Source organism: Dipodomys ordii, unplaced genomic scaffold (assembly GCF_000151885.1).
Source record: "Dipodomys ordii isolate 6190 unplaced genomic scaffold, Dord_2.0 Scaffold105, whole genome shotgun sequence".
Taxonomy (NCBI): Eukaryota; Metazoa; Chordata; class Mammalia; order Rodentia; family Heteromyidae; genus Dipodomys; species Dipodomys ordii.
The window spans coordinates 3,414,096-3,436,275 of NW_012267321.1; the positions used below are offsets into that span (position 1 = coordinate 3,414,096).

At 54.5% G+C, this 22,180-nt stretch overlaps 2 protein-coding genes across 2 annotated transcripts in view; one reads left to right on the forward strand and one right to left on the reverse strand.

The window, feature by feature from the left end:
* Positions 1-3,191: 3,191 nt before the first annotated feature.
* Cacng6 (calcium channel, voltage-dependent, gamma subunit 6) lies at positions 3,192-9,767 on the forward strand. The gene is made up of 4 exons (XM_013027803.1): positions 3,192-3,522; positions 6,598-6,672; positions 8,276-8,413; positions 9,301-9,767. Exons 1-4 carry the CDS (start codon positions 3,192-3,194, stop codon positions 9,537-9,539), a joined length of 783 nt encoding a protein of 260 aa, XP_012883257.1. The 3' UTR covers positions 9,540-9,767.
* A 2,163-nt stretch (positions 9,768-11,930) lies between these two features.
* The window catches only part of Tarm1 (T cell-interacting, activating receptor on myeloid cells 1), a 12,054-nt gene continuing 1,804 nt past the window's right edge, over positions 11,931-22,180 (reverse strand). Inside the window, exons 4-10 of the mRNA XM_013027638.1 lie at positions 20,450-20,737; positions 19,763-20,059; positions 18,257-18,394; positions 15,359-15,635; positions 14,082-14,140; positions 12,208-12,241; positions 11,931-11,958 (exon numbers count right to left, since the gene is read on the reverse strand). Of these exons, the coding sequence (XP_012883092.1) occupies positions 11,931-11,958; positions 12,208-12,241; positions 14,082-14,140; positions 15,359-15,635; positions 18,257-18,394; positions 19,763-20,059; positions 20,450-20,737 (1,121 nt within the window). The remainder of the gene's footprint in view (positions 11,959-12,207; positions 12,242-14,081; positions 14,141-15,358; positions 15,636-18,256; positions 18,395-19,762; positions 20,060-20,449; positions 20,738-22,180) is intronic.

Sequence of the window (22,180 nt, forward strand, 5' to 3'; positions counted from 1 at the left end):
GTGGCTCAAGTGATAGAGTGCTAGCCTTGAGCTGAAGAGCTGAGGGACAGCGCCCAGGCCCAGAGTTTAGGCCCCACGACTGGACCCCCCAAAACAAAAAGGTTAAGAAAAAAGGAGAGGGGGCTGGGAAGGTGGCTTAGTGGTAGAATCCTTGCCTTGTATGCATGAGGCTCTGGGTTCGATTCCTCAGCACCACATAAGCAGAAAAAGTCAGAAGTGGCACTATGGCTCAAGCGGTAGAGCTCTAGCTTTCAGCTGAAGAACTGAGGTACAGTGCCCAGGCCTAGAGTTCAACCCCCACGACCAAAAACAAAAAGGAGGTGAGGTTGAGGGTATGGAGTTTGGAGTTGGGGTGTGTAGCACAGGTGAGTGGGTGTGTAAGGGAGTGAGGGAGAGCAGCGTCTGAGCAGCAGGATGGCTTGGGGTGGGCGCTGCAGAACGTGGTAGTGAGTGGAGGAGAGAAGCTGAGCCGGGGGATGGAGACTTCCCTCTTGGATGACTTAGGTTGGAGGAGCCTGGGAGGCGCCCAAGCCAGCTATCAGGTAGCTGACTGGATACGGAGACAAGAGTCATGGAGAGGTCACAGCTAGAAATATAAGTTTTGGAAATGTCAGCATATAGGAGACATTTAAAGCCATGGAACGGTATAAGGAGGCTTGTTAGGTTGAGTGCAGTCCACCAACACTAGTGGCTCACACCTCTAATCCCAGCTAATCATGATCTGAAGATTGTGGTTTGAAGATAGCCTGGGCAGGAAAGTCTGCAAGACTCTTTATCTCTAATTAACCATCATTTAAAAAGCCAGAAATAGGGCTAGGAATGTGGCTTAGTTGTAAAGTACTTGCCTAGTATACATGAAGCCCTGGGTTTGATTCCTTGGTTCCACATACACAGAAAAAGCCAGAAGTGGAGCTGTGGCTCTAATGGTAGAGTGCTAACCTTGAGCAAAAGAAGCTCAAGAACAGTGCCCAGGCCCTGAGTTCAAACCCAGGATGGCAAAAAAAGAAAAGAAAAAGCCAGAAATAATCTGGGTGCTGGTGGTTCATGACTGTAATCCTAGCTACTCAGGAGGCTGAGATCTGAGGATCATGGTTCAAAGCCAGCCTGGGCAGGAAAGTCCATGAGACTCTCATCTCCAATGAACCATCAGAAAACCGGAAGTGGCACTGTGGCTCAAGTGGTAAAGCACTCACCTTGAGCTGAAGAGCTGAGGGACAGCGCCCAGGCCCAGAGTTCAAGCCCCATGACTGACAAGAAAGCCAGAAAATGGGAGTTGTGGCTCAAGTGGTAGAGCACCAGTCTTGAGAGAAAATAGTGAAGGCACCTGGTACTGACATACACACAACCTCCCCCTTAAAAACAAAAAAACCTGAACCAGACAAGCGTCACCTCAGCATCTTGTGACTCACTGGCTTGTTCATTTGCTCATGGATTCACTCCTCCGTGCCCATCAGCCGGTGTGCGTCCTGTGTGTGACCTGCAGAAGGGTGAAGAGTTCCACCAGCCCCGGCTTTTGCCACAGTCTGCTGGAAAAACCAGACATGACCTCCCAGGGCAATGTGTGTTACCATGGAAGATTCTAGAATAGAGGTGGGCAAAAGGGGAATTCCCCACTGGGCCCTAGGCCCCCTCTGCCCATGGCAGAGATGTTGGTGGGAGGTGGGCACCACTGGGGTAGAAAGGCAGAGGTGGGGGGAAACAGGCCCTGCTGCCTGGTCACCCAGCTGTCCTTGCCCCTGGGAGTTGAAATCCATGGAAGGTCCCCCGAGTGCCCCATCTAATAAATCTGATGATGAGGATGGCTGCTCTGGTTCACATTCACTCGCCCCGTCCTGCCTTTTCTACCCACTGGGGAACTCAGGACCTGACGCCACAGGAAGCCATCCATCCCAGAAGATGCAGCAGTCTAGCTCAAGCCTTCCTCCTCTATGTGCAAGAATCTGCATGCCAGCCCAGAGTCCTCCTCCCTCAGACCCCAGGGGCCTGAGCCCCAGCCTCCTCCTTAGACCCCAGTGTCCCAGGCCCAGCCTCCTCCCTCAGGCCCAAGTTAGTTCCTGTCCCATCTGGCCTGGTAACCCGGCTGCCCAACTCAGGCCCCAGCTTCTACAGGAACCTGTCTTGGGCCCACCTTCAGTCCACTAGGAGATGTGAAGCTTGGAGGTTCACCCCTAACCCCTCACCCCCACACCCTGTGGCAGAAACAAATCTCTCTTGTTACCCCCACTTCCAGGCCCAGCCCCCAGCTCCTCCCTCCCCTTAAAATATCCGGGTCCCTATGGCAACAGGCAACAGGTGCAGTGTTATTTACGGTGGAGCCCAAAATAGCCAGCAAGAGGCCAAGGGGGGCAGAGGCTGAGGCTGGGCGCAGCGGGTGGAGCCGGAGGGTCCTGAGGCGGCCAGCGGAGCCCGGATTGATGCAGGAGCAAGAGGGGGCCCTGCCCTGGTCAGTAGGGTCCCGGGGAGGGGGCGTGGAGGAACTCCTGCGGGCTTTGTCCCTCCTTGGAGCCACAGAGGGGCCCGAGATCCCCAGCCTCAGGCCCCTTCCCTGGACTCCATGGTGCCCCTCTCCCCTCAGCCCCCATTTTTCTGCCTGAGTAGAGACCTTCTGAAATCTCTGAATGGCCAGGGAGACCCCCTCGCCCCGTCCTTCTCCTCTGAACTCTACCCAGGATCCAACTGACTGGCTGTGAATTCATTTTGGGGGGGGGCATCTTGTTCCTCTGAGACCTGAAGGAATTCCAGCTTACCCTAGGGACCCCACTTTTCCCCTTAAGTACCCCTAAAGAGTCCTCAGTCTTCTGTTCTCCAACTCTGAGCCCCAAAGAACCCAGACCACATTTCTCAAGCACTGGGAGGACCTGGGCTCATTTTCTTGGGCACCGCAAACTCGGGGTGCCGGTGAGGTTTCGCCTCTGGGCCCCCAGGTCCCCATCCTGAGACCTGGCTCTCCCACTGGGCCCTATCCGTGTGTGCAGTTTTATGGGTTCCCTGGTGGTCCCCTGACCCTTCCCAGCCCCCGAGATCCAGAAATCATCTCCTCTGGATCCCAGACGGGCCTCCAGTGCACGTGGGGTTCCGGGGTTCCAGGGCACACTAAGTCCCCACTCCCCTCCAGAACCCTCTGTCCCTCAGGACCCCAGCTGGGCGCTGCCTCCTCCGGCTTGGCCTGCGCCCCATCCACAGCTGTGACCATGATGTGGTCTAACTTCTTCCTGCAAGAGGAGGACCGGCGCCGGGCAGCCGTGGGCCGGCGCCGTGCACAGGAACAGCGCAAGCCGGGCCTGACGGCCGCGCGCGAGGGTGCCGTCAAGCTGGTGCTGGTGCTGGCAGCGCTGGGCGCCACGCTGGCCGTGCTGGCCGTGGGCACAGAGTTCTGGGTGGAGCTGAACACCTACAAAGCCAACGGCAGCGCCGTATGCGATGCAGCCCACCTGGGGCTCTGGAAGATGTGTGCCAAGCGGCTGTGGCAGGCGGACGTGCCCCCAGCCAGGGCTACCTGTGGCCCTGCAGAGCTGCCTGGAGGTGAGAGGGGCTGGGAGAGGGGGAGACAGACAGACAGAGATGGAGAGACAGAGAAAGACACAGCCAGCCCATGTCCCTAAGTGGCGCCTGTGTTTGCAGATGGTGGCTGTGGCTTGTACCCCAAGACCAGTCCATCCCCACAGTCTTTGCTCCCAAGGACCTGGACCCTAGACCAGCCTGTGCCCCCCCACAAGGGCCTGTGTCCCCAGGCCTAGCCTGTGGCCACAGATAGACCTTGTCCACCCCAGCCAGTCCATAACCCCTTGAACAGCCTGTGCTGCCCCCACAACGAGCCGGGCCCCTTTCCACCCCTACTGCAGGCTGCCTGGCTCTGCCATGAGCCCCAGGGAAGCAATCACCCCCCACTGAGTGCATCCTGAAAGCAGAAGTACCACCAGACGCCAACCACTTTGGTGGGCCAGACCCTGTGCCCCTCCCCACACTCCCAGGGGAATGCTTTCCTGTTCTTCTCATTATCCACCCACACTGGACCTTCCAAGTCGTCTCCTTTCCTCTGCAGGCCCATCACACCCCTCTCCCCGCACGGTGCCAGGGCTATCCCATGGCTCTCATTGGCTGGTACCACCTCTGTGTCCACCAGGCACATTCTACACCCCTGGGAACTAGAGAGGGCTCATCCCACCTCTGCTGACCCAAAATGATGTCTACGCTAGATAGCCATCTGTCTGGGCCTCCTTGAGTGGTTGGGATGTCTCTCACAGGGTGATGAGCCTAAGCTTTTGCCAAGTGGAATGTCCTGGGAATATACGTGGAAGATGCTTAGGTAGTCCCCCGCCCTGTGCTCAGTACTTCAAACTCATTGTCAAAGGAACGCTGAGATGACTTAGCCATGTCCCACAGAACACTGCAGAGCAGAAACCCATGGCCGCTCTGACGAGGTACTGGGTGTCTGTGCTCCCAGTGACATGCTATGTCACCTGTCACTAGCACTAAGAGGTCCCAAAGACCCTCCCCTGCCAGCAGAGACACCCCCACACTAATTGCACAAGTGGGGGTCCCTCCCATCCCTCATGCTCAGAAAGGACTTCACAGCCAGGTGCTGTGGCTCACGCCTGTAATCCCAGCTACTCAGGAGGCTGAGATCTGAGGCTCTCAATTCAAAGCTAGCTGGGACAGGCGAATCTGAGAGCCAGACACTCATCTCTCCCACAACCCAGCAAAACACCAGACGCGGAGGCACACCATGGCCCAAGCAGTAGGGCACCACAATTGTTACCCCGTTATTCCGCTCCCAACAGGACATCTCGGTCTCCACAGGCTCAGAGAGGTAGCTCGCACTTCAGGACGGAGTCTTGCTTGGCTGCAAGAGGCCGACGCACAGCCCGTTGGAATGAGATAGTTCACAGCCTTTGGGGGTGGACAGACGCAGTGTCCTGTCATCAGTAAGCAACATGGGTGCCAGGTGCTCCCCGCCATCCCAGAGCCCCACCCCCACCCCCTGTGTCCTTCCCACTGAGCCTCTGCGGCCTAGCCTAGCCCCAGAGCAAACTTGGCTTCTCTTCCAGCTCCTCAGCACGGCGGCGTTTGAGCTTGCGCCTGACCTCCCGCTCTGGCTGCCAGGGGGAACACCTGCCCACACCCAGCTCAGGCTCATCTCTGTCTCTTGCATACCCCTCCTCACTCTGGGGAGTTCCTGTTCCCATTCTTCAGGCTGCCTGCTTCTCCTCTGATGTTCTTTTTTATTTTATTTATTTTTTTTGTCAGTTGTGGGGCTTGAACTCTGGGCCTGGGCACTGCTCCTCAGCTCTTCAGCTCAAGGCTAGTGCTCTATCACTTGAGCCCCAGAGCCACTTCCAGTTTTCTGAGTGGTTTATTGGTGATGACAGTCTCATGGATTTTGGTGCCGGGCCTGGCTTTGAACCATGATCCTCAGATCTCAGCCTCCTGAGTAGCTAGGATGACAGGCATGAGCCACTGGTGCCTGGTTCTGATGTTCATTTGACCCTTGTGGGTTTTCTACCTCTTTTCCTCATTCCATGCCTCAGTTTCCCTATTGTCAGGATAAGCAAATAGATCAGAGTAGTTGGATCCTGAGGAATCTACCTCAGACCCTCTCTCTCTGTGTTGTTTCTCTCTCTCTCTCTCTCTCTGGTTAGTCGTGGGGTTTGAACTCAGGGCCTGGGTGCTGACCCTGAGCCCTTTGTGGTCAAGACTAGAGCTCTACCACTGTAAGCCACAGTGCCACTTCCAGTGTTCTGGTGGTTCATTGGAGATAAGAGTTTCTCAGTGACTCAAACTGGATCAGATCTCAACCTCCTGAGTAGCTAGGATGACAGGTGTGAGCCACTGGCACCTGGCTCTCTTCCTCCCTCCCTCCCACCCTCCCTCTCTTCCTTCCTCATTCCTTCCTCTCTGCCATCATAAAGGAGGCCTGTTCCCATATCACTCTATCAGGTTCATCAGAATCCTCCCCCAGCACTCTCCTTTACAGCCCTCAGCTCTGTTCTTCTCTCACCTCGGCTCTGTGAGATTTGCTCATCTAATTGATCTCCAGTGGCCTGGGCCCTAGCTCTGGGCTGCCCACTGAAGTGGAGGTGGAGACTCTGTGTGTGTGTGTGTGTGTGTGTGTGTGTGTGAGAGAGAGAGAGAGAGAGAGAGAGAGAGAGAGAGCTGGGCTGGCTCCTGCCCACCCCCGCACACACCCCGTTTTATGAACTCTCTCAGTTACCTCTCTGTCTTTCTCACCGCAGTATCCTCTATTGCATAAAGTGATTATATCTTTCTAATCCCCCTTGACCCTACCTGAGGGAGTAGGGAAAGAGAGTATTATCTCACTTAAAAACAAAATCAGACAGGAGCAGGGATCGGAAGCTGGCAGAGGTTCCTGAGGGCCCTCAGATGTGGACCCCAGAGCCGGAGGGTGGAAATGCAGCTCCCCATGCCAGTGTGGCCACAAGGGCTTGTCCATGGGTCCTTCCTCCCACCTGTCCATTGGGAACACCGCATTCTACGTTCCGCTCCCCATGCGCTCTGCTACATGTCCAGCCTCCAGTTGATGAGTAGGACCTCGAGTCAGCCCTCCCCGTTTCTCTCTCCCCCTCCCACCTCCCACAGAAGCAAACTGCACCTACTTTAAGTTCTTCACTACGGGGCAGAACGCACACATCTTCCATCGAACCACAAAGAAAGGTGAGTGCTCTCCCCCTGTGACAAGGGCCTGGTGTATGGGGGGGGGGAGGTGTTGGACCTCACTAAAGCAATGGCAGGCCACTGGCTGGCCCCTCTGCAGAGGGCTCCTCCGTGATTTGGGGTGAACCACACTCCTGCTCTGTGGCCCTCACTGAAGCCTCTCCCACCAGGCCGCCTGTGTCCTGCTCATTACAAAGCTCTAGGCCTTCAGTCACCCCACAAGCCGGGCTCAAGTTCAGCTATGTTTGCAATGATTGTTGGGGCAGAGGCAAGCTGCCAACCCAGAGGAATCTGACTGCAGAGCGGGGTCTTGGAGCCTCTGCCACCAGGCAAAGGCTGTGTGCAAATCCACACGCGGCCATGGAGCCCTCGGAATAGGGCTGGTGGGATGGGAAAACGGGCTTCTCATGTTCAATTTTAATCAGTTGTAAATTAAGAGGCCTATGAACCTAAGGGCTGCTCCCGTACCAGACAATACAGCTTAGGAGACTGAATCTTTCCTACTTCAGTCTTCTTCTCACCCAGCCCCAGGCCAATCAGGATCCTGTCATAATCTTTTTTTCTTTTTCTTTTTTCTTTATTTGGACAGTCCTGGGCCTTGAACTCTGGGCCTGGGCACTGTCCCTAAGCTCCTTTGGTTGAAGGCTAGTGCTTTACCTCTTAAATCACAGCGCCACTTCTGACTTTTTTTGGTGATTAATTAGAGATAAGAGTCTCATGGACTTTCCTGCCTAGGCTGGCTGAACTGTGATCCTCAGATCTCAACCTCCTGAGAAGCTAGGATGACCTGCCTGGCCAGTACTGAGGCCTGAACTCCGGGCCTGCATGCTGGGTCCCTGAGCTTTTTCACTCAAAGCTGGAGCTCTATTACTTGAGCCATAGCTCCACTTCTGGCTCTTTGGTGGCTAGTTGGAGATAAGAATCTTACAGACTTTTCTGTCTGAGCTGGCTTTAAACTTTGGTCCTCAGATCTCAGCCTCCTGAGTAGTTAGGATTAAGTGTGTCACTAGCACCCAGTTCATGTCATCAGTTTTACCTAGGTTTTGCAAGAGTTAATCAGAGGATGCAGCTGAACTATTCCATCTCCACCCCTTTCTACCTTGTTCCTGCACTGTATGAGCTTGGTCAGGCGACTATACGCCTCTGAGATACTGAAATCATCCTGGTGCACACAAACAAAGCACCTACTGTGTGCTGTGCACCTGAATCCTCCCCACAGCCCTTTCAGAGGGAGCCTGGTTTTCCAGAGGTGGAAACTAAGGTTGAGAGAGGGTCAAGTCTTTATGGGAGTCTTGCAGCTAGAATTCCAACTTGGATCATTGCAAGATTCCACCTTTATCTTCCATCAACCCTGCTGCCTTGATCTCCTCCCCTCTAAACAAATGGCGCCCAGAGGATGAACGATGGGTAATTCCCACCACCTTCTGATCTCCGCTCTATGCTTTGCTGTATAACTTCAGGCCAGAAACGGGCCCTCTGTGAGCTCCTCCAGGTGTAGGAGCAAAGCCAACAGCCGAGTCCCGCATCTCCCAGCCTCCTGGATTGGGGCTCCTAAAGAGAGGGTCCTCCTCATTCTCCCCTGTTCCCCCGCCCCCCCCGGCAGAGGTGAACCTGGCCGCGGCAGTGATCGCGGTGCTGAGCCTGGCAGTCATGGCCTTGGGCTGTCTCTGTGTCATCATGGTTCTCAGCAAAGGGGCAGAGTTCCTGCTTCGAGTGGGCGCTGTCTGCTTCGGCCTCTCAGGTGAGCCCAAGAGCTTGAAGGCTGAGGACATCTTCACACTCGCTGCATGCTGTGAAGGAGGTGGGCTTTCCACATACCAGTGCATGCTGGGAGGTGGGCTCACCACACACTGGTACATGCTGGGAGGTGGGCTCTCCACACACTGATGCATGCTGGGAGGTGGGATCACCACACACTGGTGCATGCTGGGAGTAGCTGGAAGTAGGGTTATATCATTTTGTGTGTGTGCATGTATATGCACCTGCAAGTCCCAGGGCTTGAACTCAGGGCCTGGACACTGACCCTGAGCTTTTTCGCAGAAGGCTAGTGTTGTATTATTACTTGAGCCACAGCTCCACTTCCAACTTCTTTTTCTGGTTTTTCTGCCCTGCCTGGCTTTGAACCTCCACCCTCAGATCTCAGCTAGGATTACAAGCATGAGTCACTGGTGCCCAGTTTCAAAGGAGTATTTTCCATTTCTCTTTTTCTTTTTCTTTTTATACAGTGCTAGGGACAGAACCCAGGGCGCTGCATGTTAGGCAATCCCTCGACCCCATCCCCAGCCTCCAGAGTGTATGTGCTCACACGCACACGCACATTCGGGGTCTCATGCCTCCAAGGTGGGCGCTCCACCCCTGGAAACACACCCCCAGCCCCTTTCAACTTCTGTTTATTATTCCAGTAGGGTCTTGCTTTATTTTGCAAGACTACATATTCAGCACAGATGGAGTTCGAACATTTCCCCCACTATTTCCGCCGCGTACTTGGTTGAATCGGAGCAGGATGATGTTTGCTGAACGAACGAGTGGGAAGTACAGGCAGTTTCTTGGCCCATAGCAGAGATGCTCAGAGCCCAGCTGGGTTCCAGGGCTGAGGGCCTTGGCCTCTTCCTCTTCTCTCCCCCACAGGCCTGTTGCTCTTCGCAAGCGTGGAGGTATTCCGGCATTCTGTGGGCGCTCTGCTCCAGGCTGTGGGCCCTGAGCCGCCCCCCGCCCCCCGGCTGACCTATGAGTACTCCTGGTCCCTGGGCTGCGGTGTGGCTGCTGGCCTCATCCTGCTGCTGGCTGCTGGCTGCTTCCTGCTGCTCACCCTGCCTGCCCGGCCCTGGGGCTCGCTCTGCCTCAAACGGGGGGACCCAGCCACCTAGAGGTGGGGGGTGGGAGCATTTGCTCTGGCACCTGCCAACTTTGTCTCTCTCTCTGGGGCCCTCCTCGAAGCCTACCACCCACCTACTGCAGAACTTGTGCCACTGTGGGGCCATGATGCTTTCCACACACCAGCCCCACCCCTCAGCCTTTCTCTCTGTAAAGAAGTTTTCCTTGTTGGGCGCCAGTGGCTCATGCCTGGAATCCTAGCTACTCAGGAGGCTGAGATCTGAGGATCGCAGTTCAAAGCCAGCCTGGGCAGGAAAGTCTGTGAGACTCTTACCTCCAGTAAACCACCAGAAAACCAGCGCTCAAGTGGTAAAGCGCCCGCCTTGAGCTGAAGAGCTGAGGGACAGCACCCAGGCCCAGAGTTCAAGCCCCAGGACCAACAACAAAAAAAAGGTTTTCCTTGGTGGCTGATGGCATGTCCCTTGGGGTGACGACAAGAGGCTTTGTATAAATAAAGGACTACCTAGGGAAGCTGGTGGGTGCCTGATGAGGGAACTGAAGGGGGTTATGTGAGGCTGAGGTCGGGGAGTGTCCCAGTGAACGAAAGGGCTCTCTTGTCCACTTGTGGGAGATACTGGGCAGATACGTTAGGGCCTCCCTGATCTGACTGGAGAATAAAGGTTTGAAAATGGAACTGCATTGGTTTGGAGCCTGTTTTCTGGGCGTCCCTGGGGGAGCCTGCTAGCAGCAGTGAACTCAACCCTGAGGTCACAGGAGCCTCAAGTGGCTCGTGGGCAGTTCGCGGAACTGACTTCCAGGAGCAAGGAGCAAATGCGATAATAATCCCCACAAAGCTGCGAGCAGGCCGCCCGGTGCCCGGCATGGCCGCATCTGTCCCTGCGTGGCTGATGACTTCTCAAGTGGCACTTGGGGAGCCAGCATCCAGCGGAGGGCACAGCACCCCCCCCCACGAGTTGACAATCTGTCAGCACAAACAGATCATAATCGCATCATCGAGCTAATGAGTGTGTAATTATAAACGGAGATAAATGCCGGGAGGACAGGCCATCCGCCATTTCTTTTTTTCTTTTTTGGCTTTGTGGCTTAGCCAGCTCAAGGAATCCCTGAGAGATAGATCAGCCCTGGCAGGAAAAACTGGGGGAAGGTGGGGGACGGGGGGATGTATGTGGGGGTTTTGTTTGTTGGTCATGGGTCTTGAACTCTGGGCCTGGGCGCTCTCTCAGCTCTTCAACTCAGGGTGAGCATTGTACCACTTGAGCCACAGCACCACTTCCGGTTTTCTGGTGGTTCATTGGAGATGAGAGTCTCATGGATGTTCCTTCTCAGGCTGGCTTTGAACCTTGATCCTCAGATCTCAGCCTCCTGAGTAGCTAGGTGTGAGCCGCGGGCACCCTGCTTGGGGGAGAGGGGAAGGGAGAGGAGTTTTGGTCTTGGACCATGATTTTGACCAGCAGAGTCTTTACCTAAAGCTGGGTTCCTGATCCTAGCAGGGAGAAGCTGACAACTATGACAGAAGGAGCCTTCAGACCCTCTGTAGCCATAGCCCCTGGGATTAGGCAGTTCTCTAGCACTTGTGACTGTCTGGTAATTTGCCATGGTAAGCCAGGTATGGAAAGACACACCTGTAATCCCAGCACTTAAGGAGGCTGAAGCAGAAGGACCATGAGTTAGAGGCTCATAGCAAGACTGTGTCTCAATTTCTTCCCTCATCCCATGGGTTCCATCACCACCCTTGTACCACCAAGGGGATAAAAACCAAGCCTTCAAGACGTGACTCAGACCTGCCTCTGGTGTTTTGTTGTTTATTTTATGCCGGTACAAGGACTCGAACTCAGGGTCTGAGTGCTGTCCTTCTGTGCAAGGCTGACACTCGACCACTTGATCACCTGCCTGGCACACTAGAGTCCCTGAGTTCACACTGAAGTCCTAGAGAGGAAAAGAGGGGGTGGGGAGGGAGACGGAGAGGGAGAGAAAACCCACCCCAGAACCTGGAATGAAATGACTTCCTCCCTTCACATATTTACATCTGGTAAAGGGAAGTCTGGAAGTTTCTGTGCTGTCTCCGGAAGGTCTCCAGGTTTCCATACAGTCTCTCAGAACCACGCCTCAGGGTGGGGAGATAGGGGGATGCTTTTCCCCTTGGGGTCCCGGCTGGACAAGGAAGGACAATGTGTTCTGGGCCATTCAGGGTATGGTGGATGGGTGCAGGGAGAGGAAGCAGAAGAGGAAGGGAGGAGGAGGAGGAGCTAAGATTCCCGTCAAAGCTGTGAGACTCGAGTACAGGGCCCTGTGGACTTCCAACTGCCACCGTGGTCTCCATCCAGCGGATCCTGTGCTTCTCTTTCTACACTTCCGGCATTGCATGGTCACAAGGCTGGGGGGTGGAGGAGGGGCAAGGTTCAGACAGTGCTTGCATGCTTGGCTCAGCAGAACTTTCCAGACCGCATAAATCTGCAGGGGAGACCAAGGGAGAGGGCTCAGTCACAGGCTCTGGGTTTATCTGTCCCGTGATTTTGTCCTCCATCCTTCCCTCCCTCCTTCCCTTCCTTCCTTCCTTCTGTCCAGAGTCTCATGGACTTTCCTGCCCAGGCTGGTTTCAAACAGTAATCCTCAGACCTCAGCCTCCTGAGTGGCTGGGATTACAGGGGGAAGCCACCAGGCCCTCTCCTGCAGTCTTTCCTTGTCTTCTTACTCACTCACCCACAGCATCCTACTGGGGAAGGACTGGCTGGTTCTGGGGAAAAGAGAGAGGAAGAAGGCGTCAGAAGAGTGGAGGGCTGTGCAGAGAGGAGGAGAAGGTCACAGGTGGGCTGGGTGGGGCTCGAGGCTGTGTAGAACCCACCAATCACTGATATGCACGTAGGGAAGCCCGGAGAGCATGGTACCCCATCTACTTCTTGAAGTCTTCGGGTGATGATCCTAGGAAAAGATGGTGCAGTGAGCACACAAGAACCCACCTTCCCTCTCCTTCCCATCCCCTCTCTCCCCCTCCCCTTCCCTTCCATGTCCCCTCCTTCTTTCTTCCCCCTCTCCCCCCCCCTCCCGCCCAGTATGTCTCCTGAACTCACCACACCCAGTGCAGGGAAAGATGGCAGAAATGCCCAGGCAGAGAAGATAGAGGGAGAGGCAGCCGAAGACAGCGAGGAAGATGGCCCAGCTGTCTGGTGGGAGACAAGTGGGTTCGGCCTATTTTTTGACTAGCAGAAGGGGCCCAGGGCCACAGGAGGCCTGGACACCGAGTGCTCTGAGTTGTCTGGGCAGCTCTTACATGATTTTCCCAGTCCCCCAGGGCCATCTGAGGAACCAAGCTCACAGGGGGGTCTTGTGATCTACGGGCCTGGGAAGGGGCGAGTCCTGCAGTCTCCTTGAGGTGGCGCTGGACCGCTCTCCTGGAGCTGGGTGCCATTGTCCAGTCACAATTGTATGTTCCAGTAACAGGGAATCCAGTTCCCTGCCACCCTATTCCCGCCCGCCGCCCCCACCCCTGCCCTCCCCCCATCCCTGCCCTCCCCAGCCTCTAGCGTCAAACCGCTCAGAATCACTGTGCCGGCATTTTCTCTTTTCACCCCAAATCCAGCCCATTGCCAAGAACAGTTAAGTTCTGTCTCAAAAAACAAAAAAACTCAAGTCAACCTGCCAGAGGTGACAACTTACCACCAGGATTTTGGAGCTAATGTGTGAGCATACAAAAATACAAATTCTTAGCCGGGCACCGGTGGCTCACGCCTGTAATCCTAGCTACTCAGGAGGCTGAGATCTGAGGATCGCTGTTCAAAGCCAGCCTGGGCAGGAGAGACCGTGAGACTCCTATCTCCAATAAACCACCAGAAAACCGGAAGTGGCGCTGTAGCTCAAGTGGTAGCCTTGAGCTGAAGAGCTGAGGGACAGCGCCCAGGCCCAGAGTTCAAGCCCCACGACTGACAAAAAAAAAAAAGAACCAGATGGGTGGGAAGATGGATAGAAGCATGGATGGATGGATCATGGATGGATCATGGGTGGATTGATGTGTGGATGGGGTGGGTGGGTGGATGAGTGGATGGGTAAGTGGGTATGTGGGTGGGTAGATGGATAGACCGATGAATAGATACTGACAGATGGATGGTTGAGTGGATGGGTAGGTAAGTGGATGGGTGGGTGGGTGGATGGATGAATGGATGGATGAGTGGGTGGATGGATGGATAGGTGGATGGTGAGTAGGTAGATAAGTAGATGGACAGACAACCAGGAACAGTCCTGTGTCACTTCCCATAGGAAGCCAGTCAGGGCTCTTGCCTGTAGCTGTGCCCCCTTCCCCCCCATCCCAGGGGCCCTCTCTGCTCTTGGAAGCAGTGGCTGTTCTTTCCCTGGCCATCATGCCTGATCTGTTGACCTTCTGTACCTCAGACTTTCTATTAATTGACCGGACTCTAAAACACCCCGTGCTGTCACATTGCCGAGACCCACTTAGGCCCCCCCCTGAGAGCCTCGTCCCACTTTCCCAGTTCTGCTGGCTTTCTCCTCTCCTGGATCTCCTCTTCCCAGCCAGGCCCACATCCCAGGATCAGAGACCCATGAGTCGGGGCGCACCTGCGCACCTGTCAGCACCAGCTCCACAGCCCAGCTGGGCTGCAACCACTCTGGGGAGGCCTCTGTCCTGTGGACACAGCACAGAAGTCTCAGCCAGAGTCCCCAGGCCCCAGGCCCAGCAGAGGGAACTAGGCCTCATTCCCCCGTGTGTTGTTGGCTCTAGTACCCTCAGTCCCGCTGTCCTGCCCTTTCCTCAGATTGAAGGTGATGGTGTGCAATGCAGCATCACGTTGCTTTCCCCAGGGGGGCCACGGGCCCAGCCAGGCACTCAGGGAGGGTCTGGGGAGTTTCCCTGTAAGGAATTCAGAGAGTATATAGACTCCTTGCTGGTCTTGACCAGGGAATCCCCTTCTAGAATATTCCAGGATTAAGGAAAAGGCCACGGAGGGTGAGGTACAGGTGCACACAGAGGTTCTGTGGAAAGAGACTCATCATGGACTTTCTCGTCTCCGTAACCCAGGCAGAGCCCTGGAAGAGAAACCTGAGGGACGCGTGGTGGGCCTCCCTCAGCAGATGTGGAGCGGAGGGGGCCTGAGGAGCTTGCCGAGCTACCTGCCACCACCACCATCCAGGGATTTTGCATGTTTATCTCAGTTCTTTGCTTTCGTCCTTTGGCAGGTACTTAGAAAAACTACTTGGTGTTAGAACCACTGACTCCTCACTTAATTCCAGACCTATTAGACTAAAAGCAGAAGAAAATGTTCACGTGTCTTCTTTTGACCTAGTGGGGTTTGAACCCCAGGACTTTGCCTTTGTTAGGCAAAGTGTGTGGCCTGGTGTGGCCCTTTCTGTCCTGGTGCTGTTTTGGAGATCGGGTTCACTTTTTTTTTTATGCCCTGGACTGTGATCCACCTGTTTTTGTTTGCTGGCATAGATGGACTGGCAGGTGCTGCTGGCACGCGGAGCTGGCAGTAGTGGATAGTGGTGGGTTGGCAGGGAAGGAGTTCAGGTCAGCTCAGGGACCTGGCTGGCCGGAAAAGCTGCCTCTCACCCCTGGCTCCACTCCTGTCCTGTCCTGTGCTGCCATCTGGTGGCTTAGTCCGGCAGGACTGCCATATTCACGAGTCTGACTGGGTGATCTTCCAAAGGGCTCAGCCCAGGGAATGGGGGCGGCCTCCACCCTCCTGGAGCCTCAGTCTCCACATTCCCGGGGTGGACAGACATCAGCGTGGGTGTGGCAGACGTTCCCCAGGCCTCAAACCCCCACATCCTCATTTCGGTCCTGTCCTGTCTTGAGCGTCCCCAAGTCTTTCTTGGCCATCCAAACACTGATCCGGGGACTCACCCAGACAGAGCAGGCTCAGGATCAGGGTTCCCATGACTCCCCACTTGCCGGTGTCCGTGTCCAGCCGGCAGCTTTGGGTGTGGGGTGGGGCAGAGCCGCTGGAACTGGGCTCCATGGGTCCTGTAGGCTGGGCTCTGATGCTCTGGTCTCTCCGTGTCGTGGGTTCTCAATTTCCTCCTGCAGCTGGGCATCTGTGACCACGTCTTCCCCTGCATCCTGTGCATAGAGCTCTTCCGTGCAAATCCGAAGGCTTGTGCAAGACTTTTGGGGTGGGGTGCTGGGGACAAACCAGAGGCCTTGCGTGTATTAGGAAATTGCTCCATCCCTGAGCCACAACCACAGCCCTTGCCTTTCTGCTTTCTCTGAGGATCTTTGGAGTGGCTCAAATTGTGTTTGTTTGTTTGGGTCCGGTCGTGGGGCCTGAACTATGGGCCTGGGCGCTGTCCCTCAGCTCTTCAGCTCAAGGCTAGCGCTCTACCACTTGAGCCACAGAGCCACTTCCGGCTTTTTTCTTTTTGCTTATGTGGCTCAGTGGTAGATTGCTTGCCTTGCATGCATGAGGCCCTGGGTTCAATTCCTCAGCACCACATAAGCAGAAAAATCCAGAAGTGGCACTGTGGCTCAAGTGGTAGAGTGCTAGCCTTGAGCTCAAGAGCTGAGGGACAGCACCCAGGCCAGAGTTCAGGCCCATGACTGACAAAAATAAAAAATAAATAAATAAAAGAATCTTATGGACTTTCCTGCCTGGGCTGGCTTTGAACCTTTACCCTCAGATTTTAGCCTCCTGAAGATGACAGGCGGGAGGCACTGGTGCCCAGCTAGACTTCTCATTCTTGTTAGAGAAGACCAGAGAGAAACAATGCTGGTGGTTTGGATTTGGCAGTGATACTCCATGTGCGGCATATGCTTTGGGAGAGACGGTGGCAGGGGGAGGAGAATGCAGGAACTTTTTTTTTTTCCTACTGTTTTCACAACTTTCTGGAGCCTGACACGGTTTCGAAATGACATGTGCTGGGTGGCTTTCCTAGCAAGGGGATCCTGCGACCACCCCCAAAATGACTCACACAAATCCACTTGGACAGGTAAATGAGTTTAATGGGGTTCATTTGCAGAGTGGGGGGTTGACTTTGGAGGGGGTCGGTTTCCCCTGAAGACGCCCCCATCCCCACCCCACCTCTCACCCTCCTGGTTTCATAGATGGCGGCGGGCCTAGAGCGCCACCTAGTGCCCGGACACCAGCATTAACTACAGGTGCAACATCTCAGGAAGTGTGATGTGGGGCGTGGGCTCCATCCGGGCACTGCCGGGTGCTTTGATGGTCCGTTAGCCTATGGGAAAGGTGGCTTGGTTTGCTGCAGTCTGGCTATGTGGTGTCTTGCCATAAGATGGCATTGCTCTGGTTACGGCTCAGTTGACTAGTGTCATGACATGTAAAAGAAAAACAAGAGCCGGGCGCCGGTGGCTCACGCCTGTAATCCTAGCTACTCAGGAGGCTGAGATCTGAGATCAGCCCGGGCAGGAAAGACCGTGAGACTCTTATCTCCAATAAACCACTAGAAAACCGGAAGTGGCGCTGTAGCTCAAGTGGTAGAGCGCTGGCCTTGAGCTGAAGAGCTGAGGGACAGTGCCCAGGCCCAGAGTTCAAGCCCGACAAAAAAAAAAAAAAAAGAAAAGAAAAGAAAGAGGGGGGAGGGAGGGAAGGAAGAAAGAAAGAGAAAGAAAGAGACAGAAACCAAGAAAGAAAGGCAGCTGGGCACCCATGGCTCACGCTCATCATCCTGGCTTCTTACAAGGCTAAGATCTGAGGATCTGAGGGGGAAAAAAATCCATGAGAACTTTATCTCTAATTAACCAGTAAAATACCAAAAGAGGAGCTGTGGCTCAAGGGGTAGACTACCAGCTTTAAGTAAAAAAAGACAAATAAGAGTGCAAGGCCCTGAGTACAAGTCCCAGTACCAAAACACACACACACACACACACACACACACATGCATGCATGCACGCATGCACACACCCAATGAGCTGGGAGAAATGTCTTGAGGACATGCTGGCACGAGGTAACTGAAGATTTGTGGGGGTCTTGAGGTGCAGGAGAGGCTGTGACAAGAGGACAGTCCTTGCTTGGAGACCTCTTGGCCTCCAAGCAAGCTCTAAGCCAGGGGGTGCCTCACCCCGCTTCAGGATGTGTGTATGGTACAGTAGACAGCACTTGCTCTTGCTCCCTGCTCTGCAATGGCTGGGCCTTCAGCTGGTATTTAATAGGAAAGAAAATTTTTAGCAATTTAGAATTTGTGTGTGCACATGTCAGTTATGGGGCTTGAACTCAGGGCCTGGCTGCTGTCCCTGAGCTTTTTCAGAGCTAGTGCTCTTCCATTTTGAGCCACAGCCGCACTTCTGAGTGATAAATTGGAGATAAGAGTCTCATGGGGACTTTTCTGCCCGGGCTGGCTTTGAACTACAACCCTCAATGCTCAGCCTCCTGAGTAGCTAGCATGACAGGTGTGAGCCACTAGCACCTAGCTTTAGAGATTTGATGAGTCCAAATGAATGAGGAAAACCTCATGAAAATAGTCCACCTGAGATGCTATTTGTGCCTCAATGGAAAAACACGAGCAATCTCCATGCTGGAGTCCCATGTCATCCGGTGTCCACCCCTGGGACTCTAGGGCACAAGGCTGAAGTGGACAGATCATTCAAACTTACCAAAACAATACAACCACAAGGAGTAGACCTTTACTTGCTGCTGGAGGGTGTCTCTCTCATTCCTGTCCTCCTATCTACTCAGGAGGCTGAGAACTGAGGATCTCAGGTCGATGACAATGAGACCCCAGAGGCAGGCAGAAAGCCCTCGTAACTATACCCCAGGCATGGAAAAGTAAAGATGGCAGCCATGCTGACCTGGGTTCCCTGGGAGATCACCCCAGCTGTGCCAAGCTTCAGCCAAGAAGATGCCCAGCAGCGCCACGACCATAGCAGCCATTCCCAGCCGGATGACAAGACACTTGTGGCGGCCCCTGGCAATGGCAGACAGGGGAGCTGAAAGAGAGGAAGGGATCCACACTGGTGGTCAAGACACACCCTTGCCCCACACAATGGGGCTCCTTCCCTTCCTTCAGCCACTCAGGTCCTAGCCAGTACTTTCAGCAACCTTCCTTCTTTCTTTCCTTCCTTCCTTCCTTCCTTCCTTCCTTCTTTCCTTCCTTCCTTCCTTCCTTCTTTCCTTCCTTCCTTCCTTCCCTCCCTCCCTCCCTCCCCGCCACCTCTCTCTGTTTGTCCATCTCTCTCTGTCTCTCTGTCTCTCTCTGTCTCTGTCTGTCTGTCTGTCTCTCTCTGTCTCTCTCTCTCTTTTCCTTTCTTTTGTGTCCATCCTGGGACTTGAACTTAGGGCTTAGGCGCTGTCCCTGAGCATGTTTTAGGCAAAGCTAAAACTCTACTACTTGAGCCCACAGCTCTACCTCTGGCTTTTTCTAAATAGTTTATTGGAGATAAGAGTCTCACTGACTTTCCTGCCCAGACTGGCTTTGAACCGCGATCCTTAGATCTCAGCCTCCTGAGTAGCTAGGGTGACAGGCGTGAGCCACCCCGGCATCTGGCCAGACCTTCTGTGCTAGCTACCCAGGGGCCCTGCTCCTTGGCAAGTCTCAGTAGCCTACAAGAGAACTTGCAAGGCAGAGAGTGTGTGTGATGAGGCAGTGCTGTCGCAGGAAACAAGCTCATTTTAGGAGAATTCTAGATCGGTGAGATGTGAGTAGATTCGGCGCCATTACATTACAGCAGCAGGAAGTAGGAAAACCCACATTAGGTCACTGATCACAAGAAAAACGAAGACAAGAAGAGCTGCCCATTGGGCTGGGAAGGTGGCTCAGTGGTAGAGCGCTTGCCTTGCATGCATGAGGCCCTGGGTTCGATTCCTCAGCACCACATAAGCAAAAAGCCAGAAGTGGCACTGTGGCTCAAGTGGCAGAGCGCTAGCCTTGAGCTGAAGAGCTGAGGGACAGTGCCCAGGCCCAGAGTTCAGGCCCCATGACTGGACCCAAAAAAAAAAATTAAAAAAAAAAAGAAGAAGAGCTGCCCAGAAGGCCGGGCACTGGAGGCTCATGCCTTGAAGAAATCCCAGCGACTCAGGAGGCTGAGATGTAAGAATCACAGTCTGAAGTTAGGTTGTGTAGAAAAGAGCATGGAACTCTTCTTTCCAATGAATCACCAGAAAACCAGAAGTGGAGCTGTGGCTCGAGGAGTAGAGCGGCAGCCTTGAGCACAAAAACTCAGGGACAGGACCCAGGCTCTGAGTTCAAGTCTCAGTACTGATATAGAGCCAGACGCCCCACCCCCCCAAAAAAATCAGTGGATTAAAAAAAGAAGAAAGAGAAATCAGGATGAGCACAGAATCATAGAAGCCATCACCTGCCACCACCACCTGCAGGGCCTCGCTGGGACTCGAGGCCCAGGACAGGGCTTGGGTCTGGAGATACACACAACGGTAGCGCCCGGTGTCAGTGCCTGTCACCCGGGAAAGGGTGAACGCCACGCTGCCCCCTGGTGAATGTTGAATCTGGATGGGTGACGCAGCTCCCTCCTTCAGCAGGGCGAAGGTGGTGTTGTCCGTCCTCTTGTCCGGCCTCTGGCACCGCAGGGTCACCTGCCCACCCAGGGCCACCCTGTCCCCCAGGTGGCTTCTCAAGGAAGGGCTGGGTGAAGTGCCTGTGCAAGGAGGAGGCCCTGAGTCAGGGGAAGTAGCCTGTGATCCCAATCACCACCATCTTGCCCTCTCCCCCTGACCCCCCAGTAGGGAGGACCCAGGTGCCAGCCATCCTAGGACACAGATTTTTATTTGCCAATGGTGGGACTTGAACTCACAGCCTGGGCGCTGTCCCTAAGTTCTTTTGTTGAAGGTTAGTGCTCTACCACTTTGAGCCACAGCTGCACTTTGGGATTTTAGGTGGTTCATTGGAAATAAGTGTCTCCTGGATTTTCCTGCCCAGGCTGGCTTTGAACCAGAATCCTCAGATCCTGAGTGGCTGGGATTACAGGCATGAGCCACCAGTGTGGGTCACTATGGGTCACACTCAGAGGCGCCACCCCCCCCCTCACCTGTGATCAGTAGCATCAGGGCCTCACTGGGCTCTGACACCAGTCCTGGGCTTCCTTTCCAGTAATATTCGCATGTGTAGGGCCCCATGTCACCAAGCCCCAGGTCTGTGAGAGGAAACTCTGCGGTGCCTTCGGTCAGAGGGTTTGCCAGGCGGGCGCTCCAGCGCCGGGCCTCCTTCCTGAGGACCAGGCGCATGCCTGGGGTGGGGCTCGAGCACTTCAGGGTCACCTGACCCCCGGCAGGGACCACAGAGCTGGGCCAGGCACTGAGGCGAGGTTTGGGGAAGCCTGGAAGGAAGAAGAGCCCAGGGTGGAGCTGCTACCTGGGGCGGGGCTGGGGGGGGAGGGGGGAGGGAAGCAGCCAGGCAAGGGGCAAGCCCAGGGACGATGTGACCCTCACGTGAGATCCTACACAGGCCTGGAGGCCCCCCCAATATCTCAGCAAACAGAGGATTTCCCCTCCCCATTTCCCCCACACACATCAAAATGGCCACTTGATAGCTCAATTGTCAAAAAGCAAAACATGACATGGCCAAGCACCAATGGCTCACGCCTGTCATCCCAGCTACTCAGGAGGCTGAGATCTGAGGATCCACAGTTCAAAGCCAGCTGGAGTAGGAAAACTCCTTGAGACTCTTATCTCCAATGAACCAGCAAAACAAACAAAAACAAAGCCGAAGCAGAGAGCTGTGGTTCAAGCGGTAGAGTACTCGCTGAGCGAAAGCTAAAGGACAGTGTCCAGACGGAGCATTCCAGCCCCTGTACAAAACAGAACATAACAAAGCTGGGCGCTGGTGGCTCACGCCTGTAATCCTAGCTACTCAGGAGGCTGAGATTTGAGGATCTTGGTTCAAAGCCAGCCTGGGCAGGAAAGACCGTAAGACTCTTGTCTTCAATAAACCACCAGAAAACCGTAAGTGGTGCTGTAGCTCAAGTGATAGCCTTGAGCTGAAGAGCTGAGGGACAGCGCCCAGGCCCAGAGTTCAAGCCCGACAAAAAAAAAAAAAAAAGAAAAGAAAAGAAAAACAAGCCGGGCGCTGGTGGCTCACGCCTGTAATCCTAGCTACTTAGGAGGCTGAGATCTGAGGATCACAGTTCAAAGCCAGCCCCGGCAGGAGAGACCATCTGACTCCTATCTCCAATAAACCACTAGAAAACCGGAAGTGGCGCTGTGGCTCAAGAGTTAGAGCGCTTGCCTTGAGCTGAAGAGCTGAGGGACAGCGCCCAGGCCCAGAGTTCAAGCCCCACTGCAGACAAAAAAAAAAAAGCCAGGCACCAGTGGCTCATGCCTGTAACCCTAGCTACTCAGGAGGCTGAGATCTAAGGATCACGGTTCAAAGACAGCCTTAGGCAGGCACATCCATGAGACTCTGATTTCCAATTAACCACCAGAAAACCAGAAGTGCGGCTTTGGCTCAAGTGGTAGAGAGCTAGCCTTGAGCTGCAGAGCTGAGGGATAGCACCAGGCCCCGAGTTCAAATCCCATGACGAGAGAAAGAAAGAAAGAAAGAAAGAAAGAAAGAAAGAAAGAAAGAAAGAAAGAAAGAGGGCTGGGAAGGTAGCTCAGCGGTAGAGTGCATGCCTTGCAAGCATGAGGCCCTGGTTCAATTCCTCAGCACCACATAAACAGAAAAAGCCGGAAGTGGTGCTGTGGCTCCAGTGGTAGAGCGCTAGCCTTGAGCTGAAGAGCTGAGGGACAGTGCCCAGACCCAGAGTTCAGGCCCCATGACT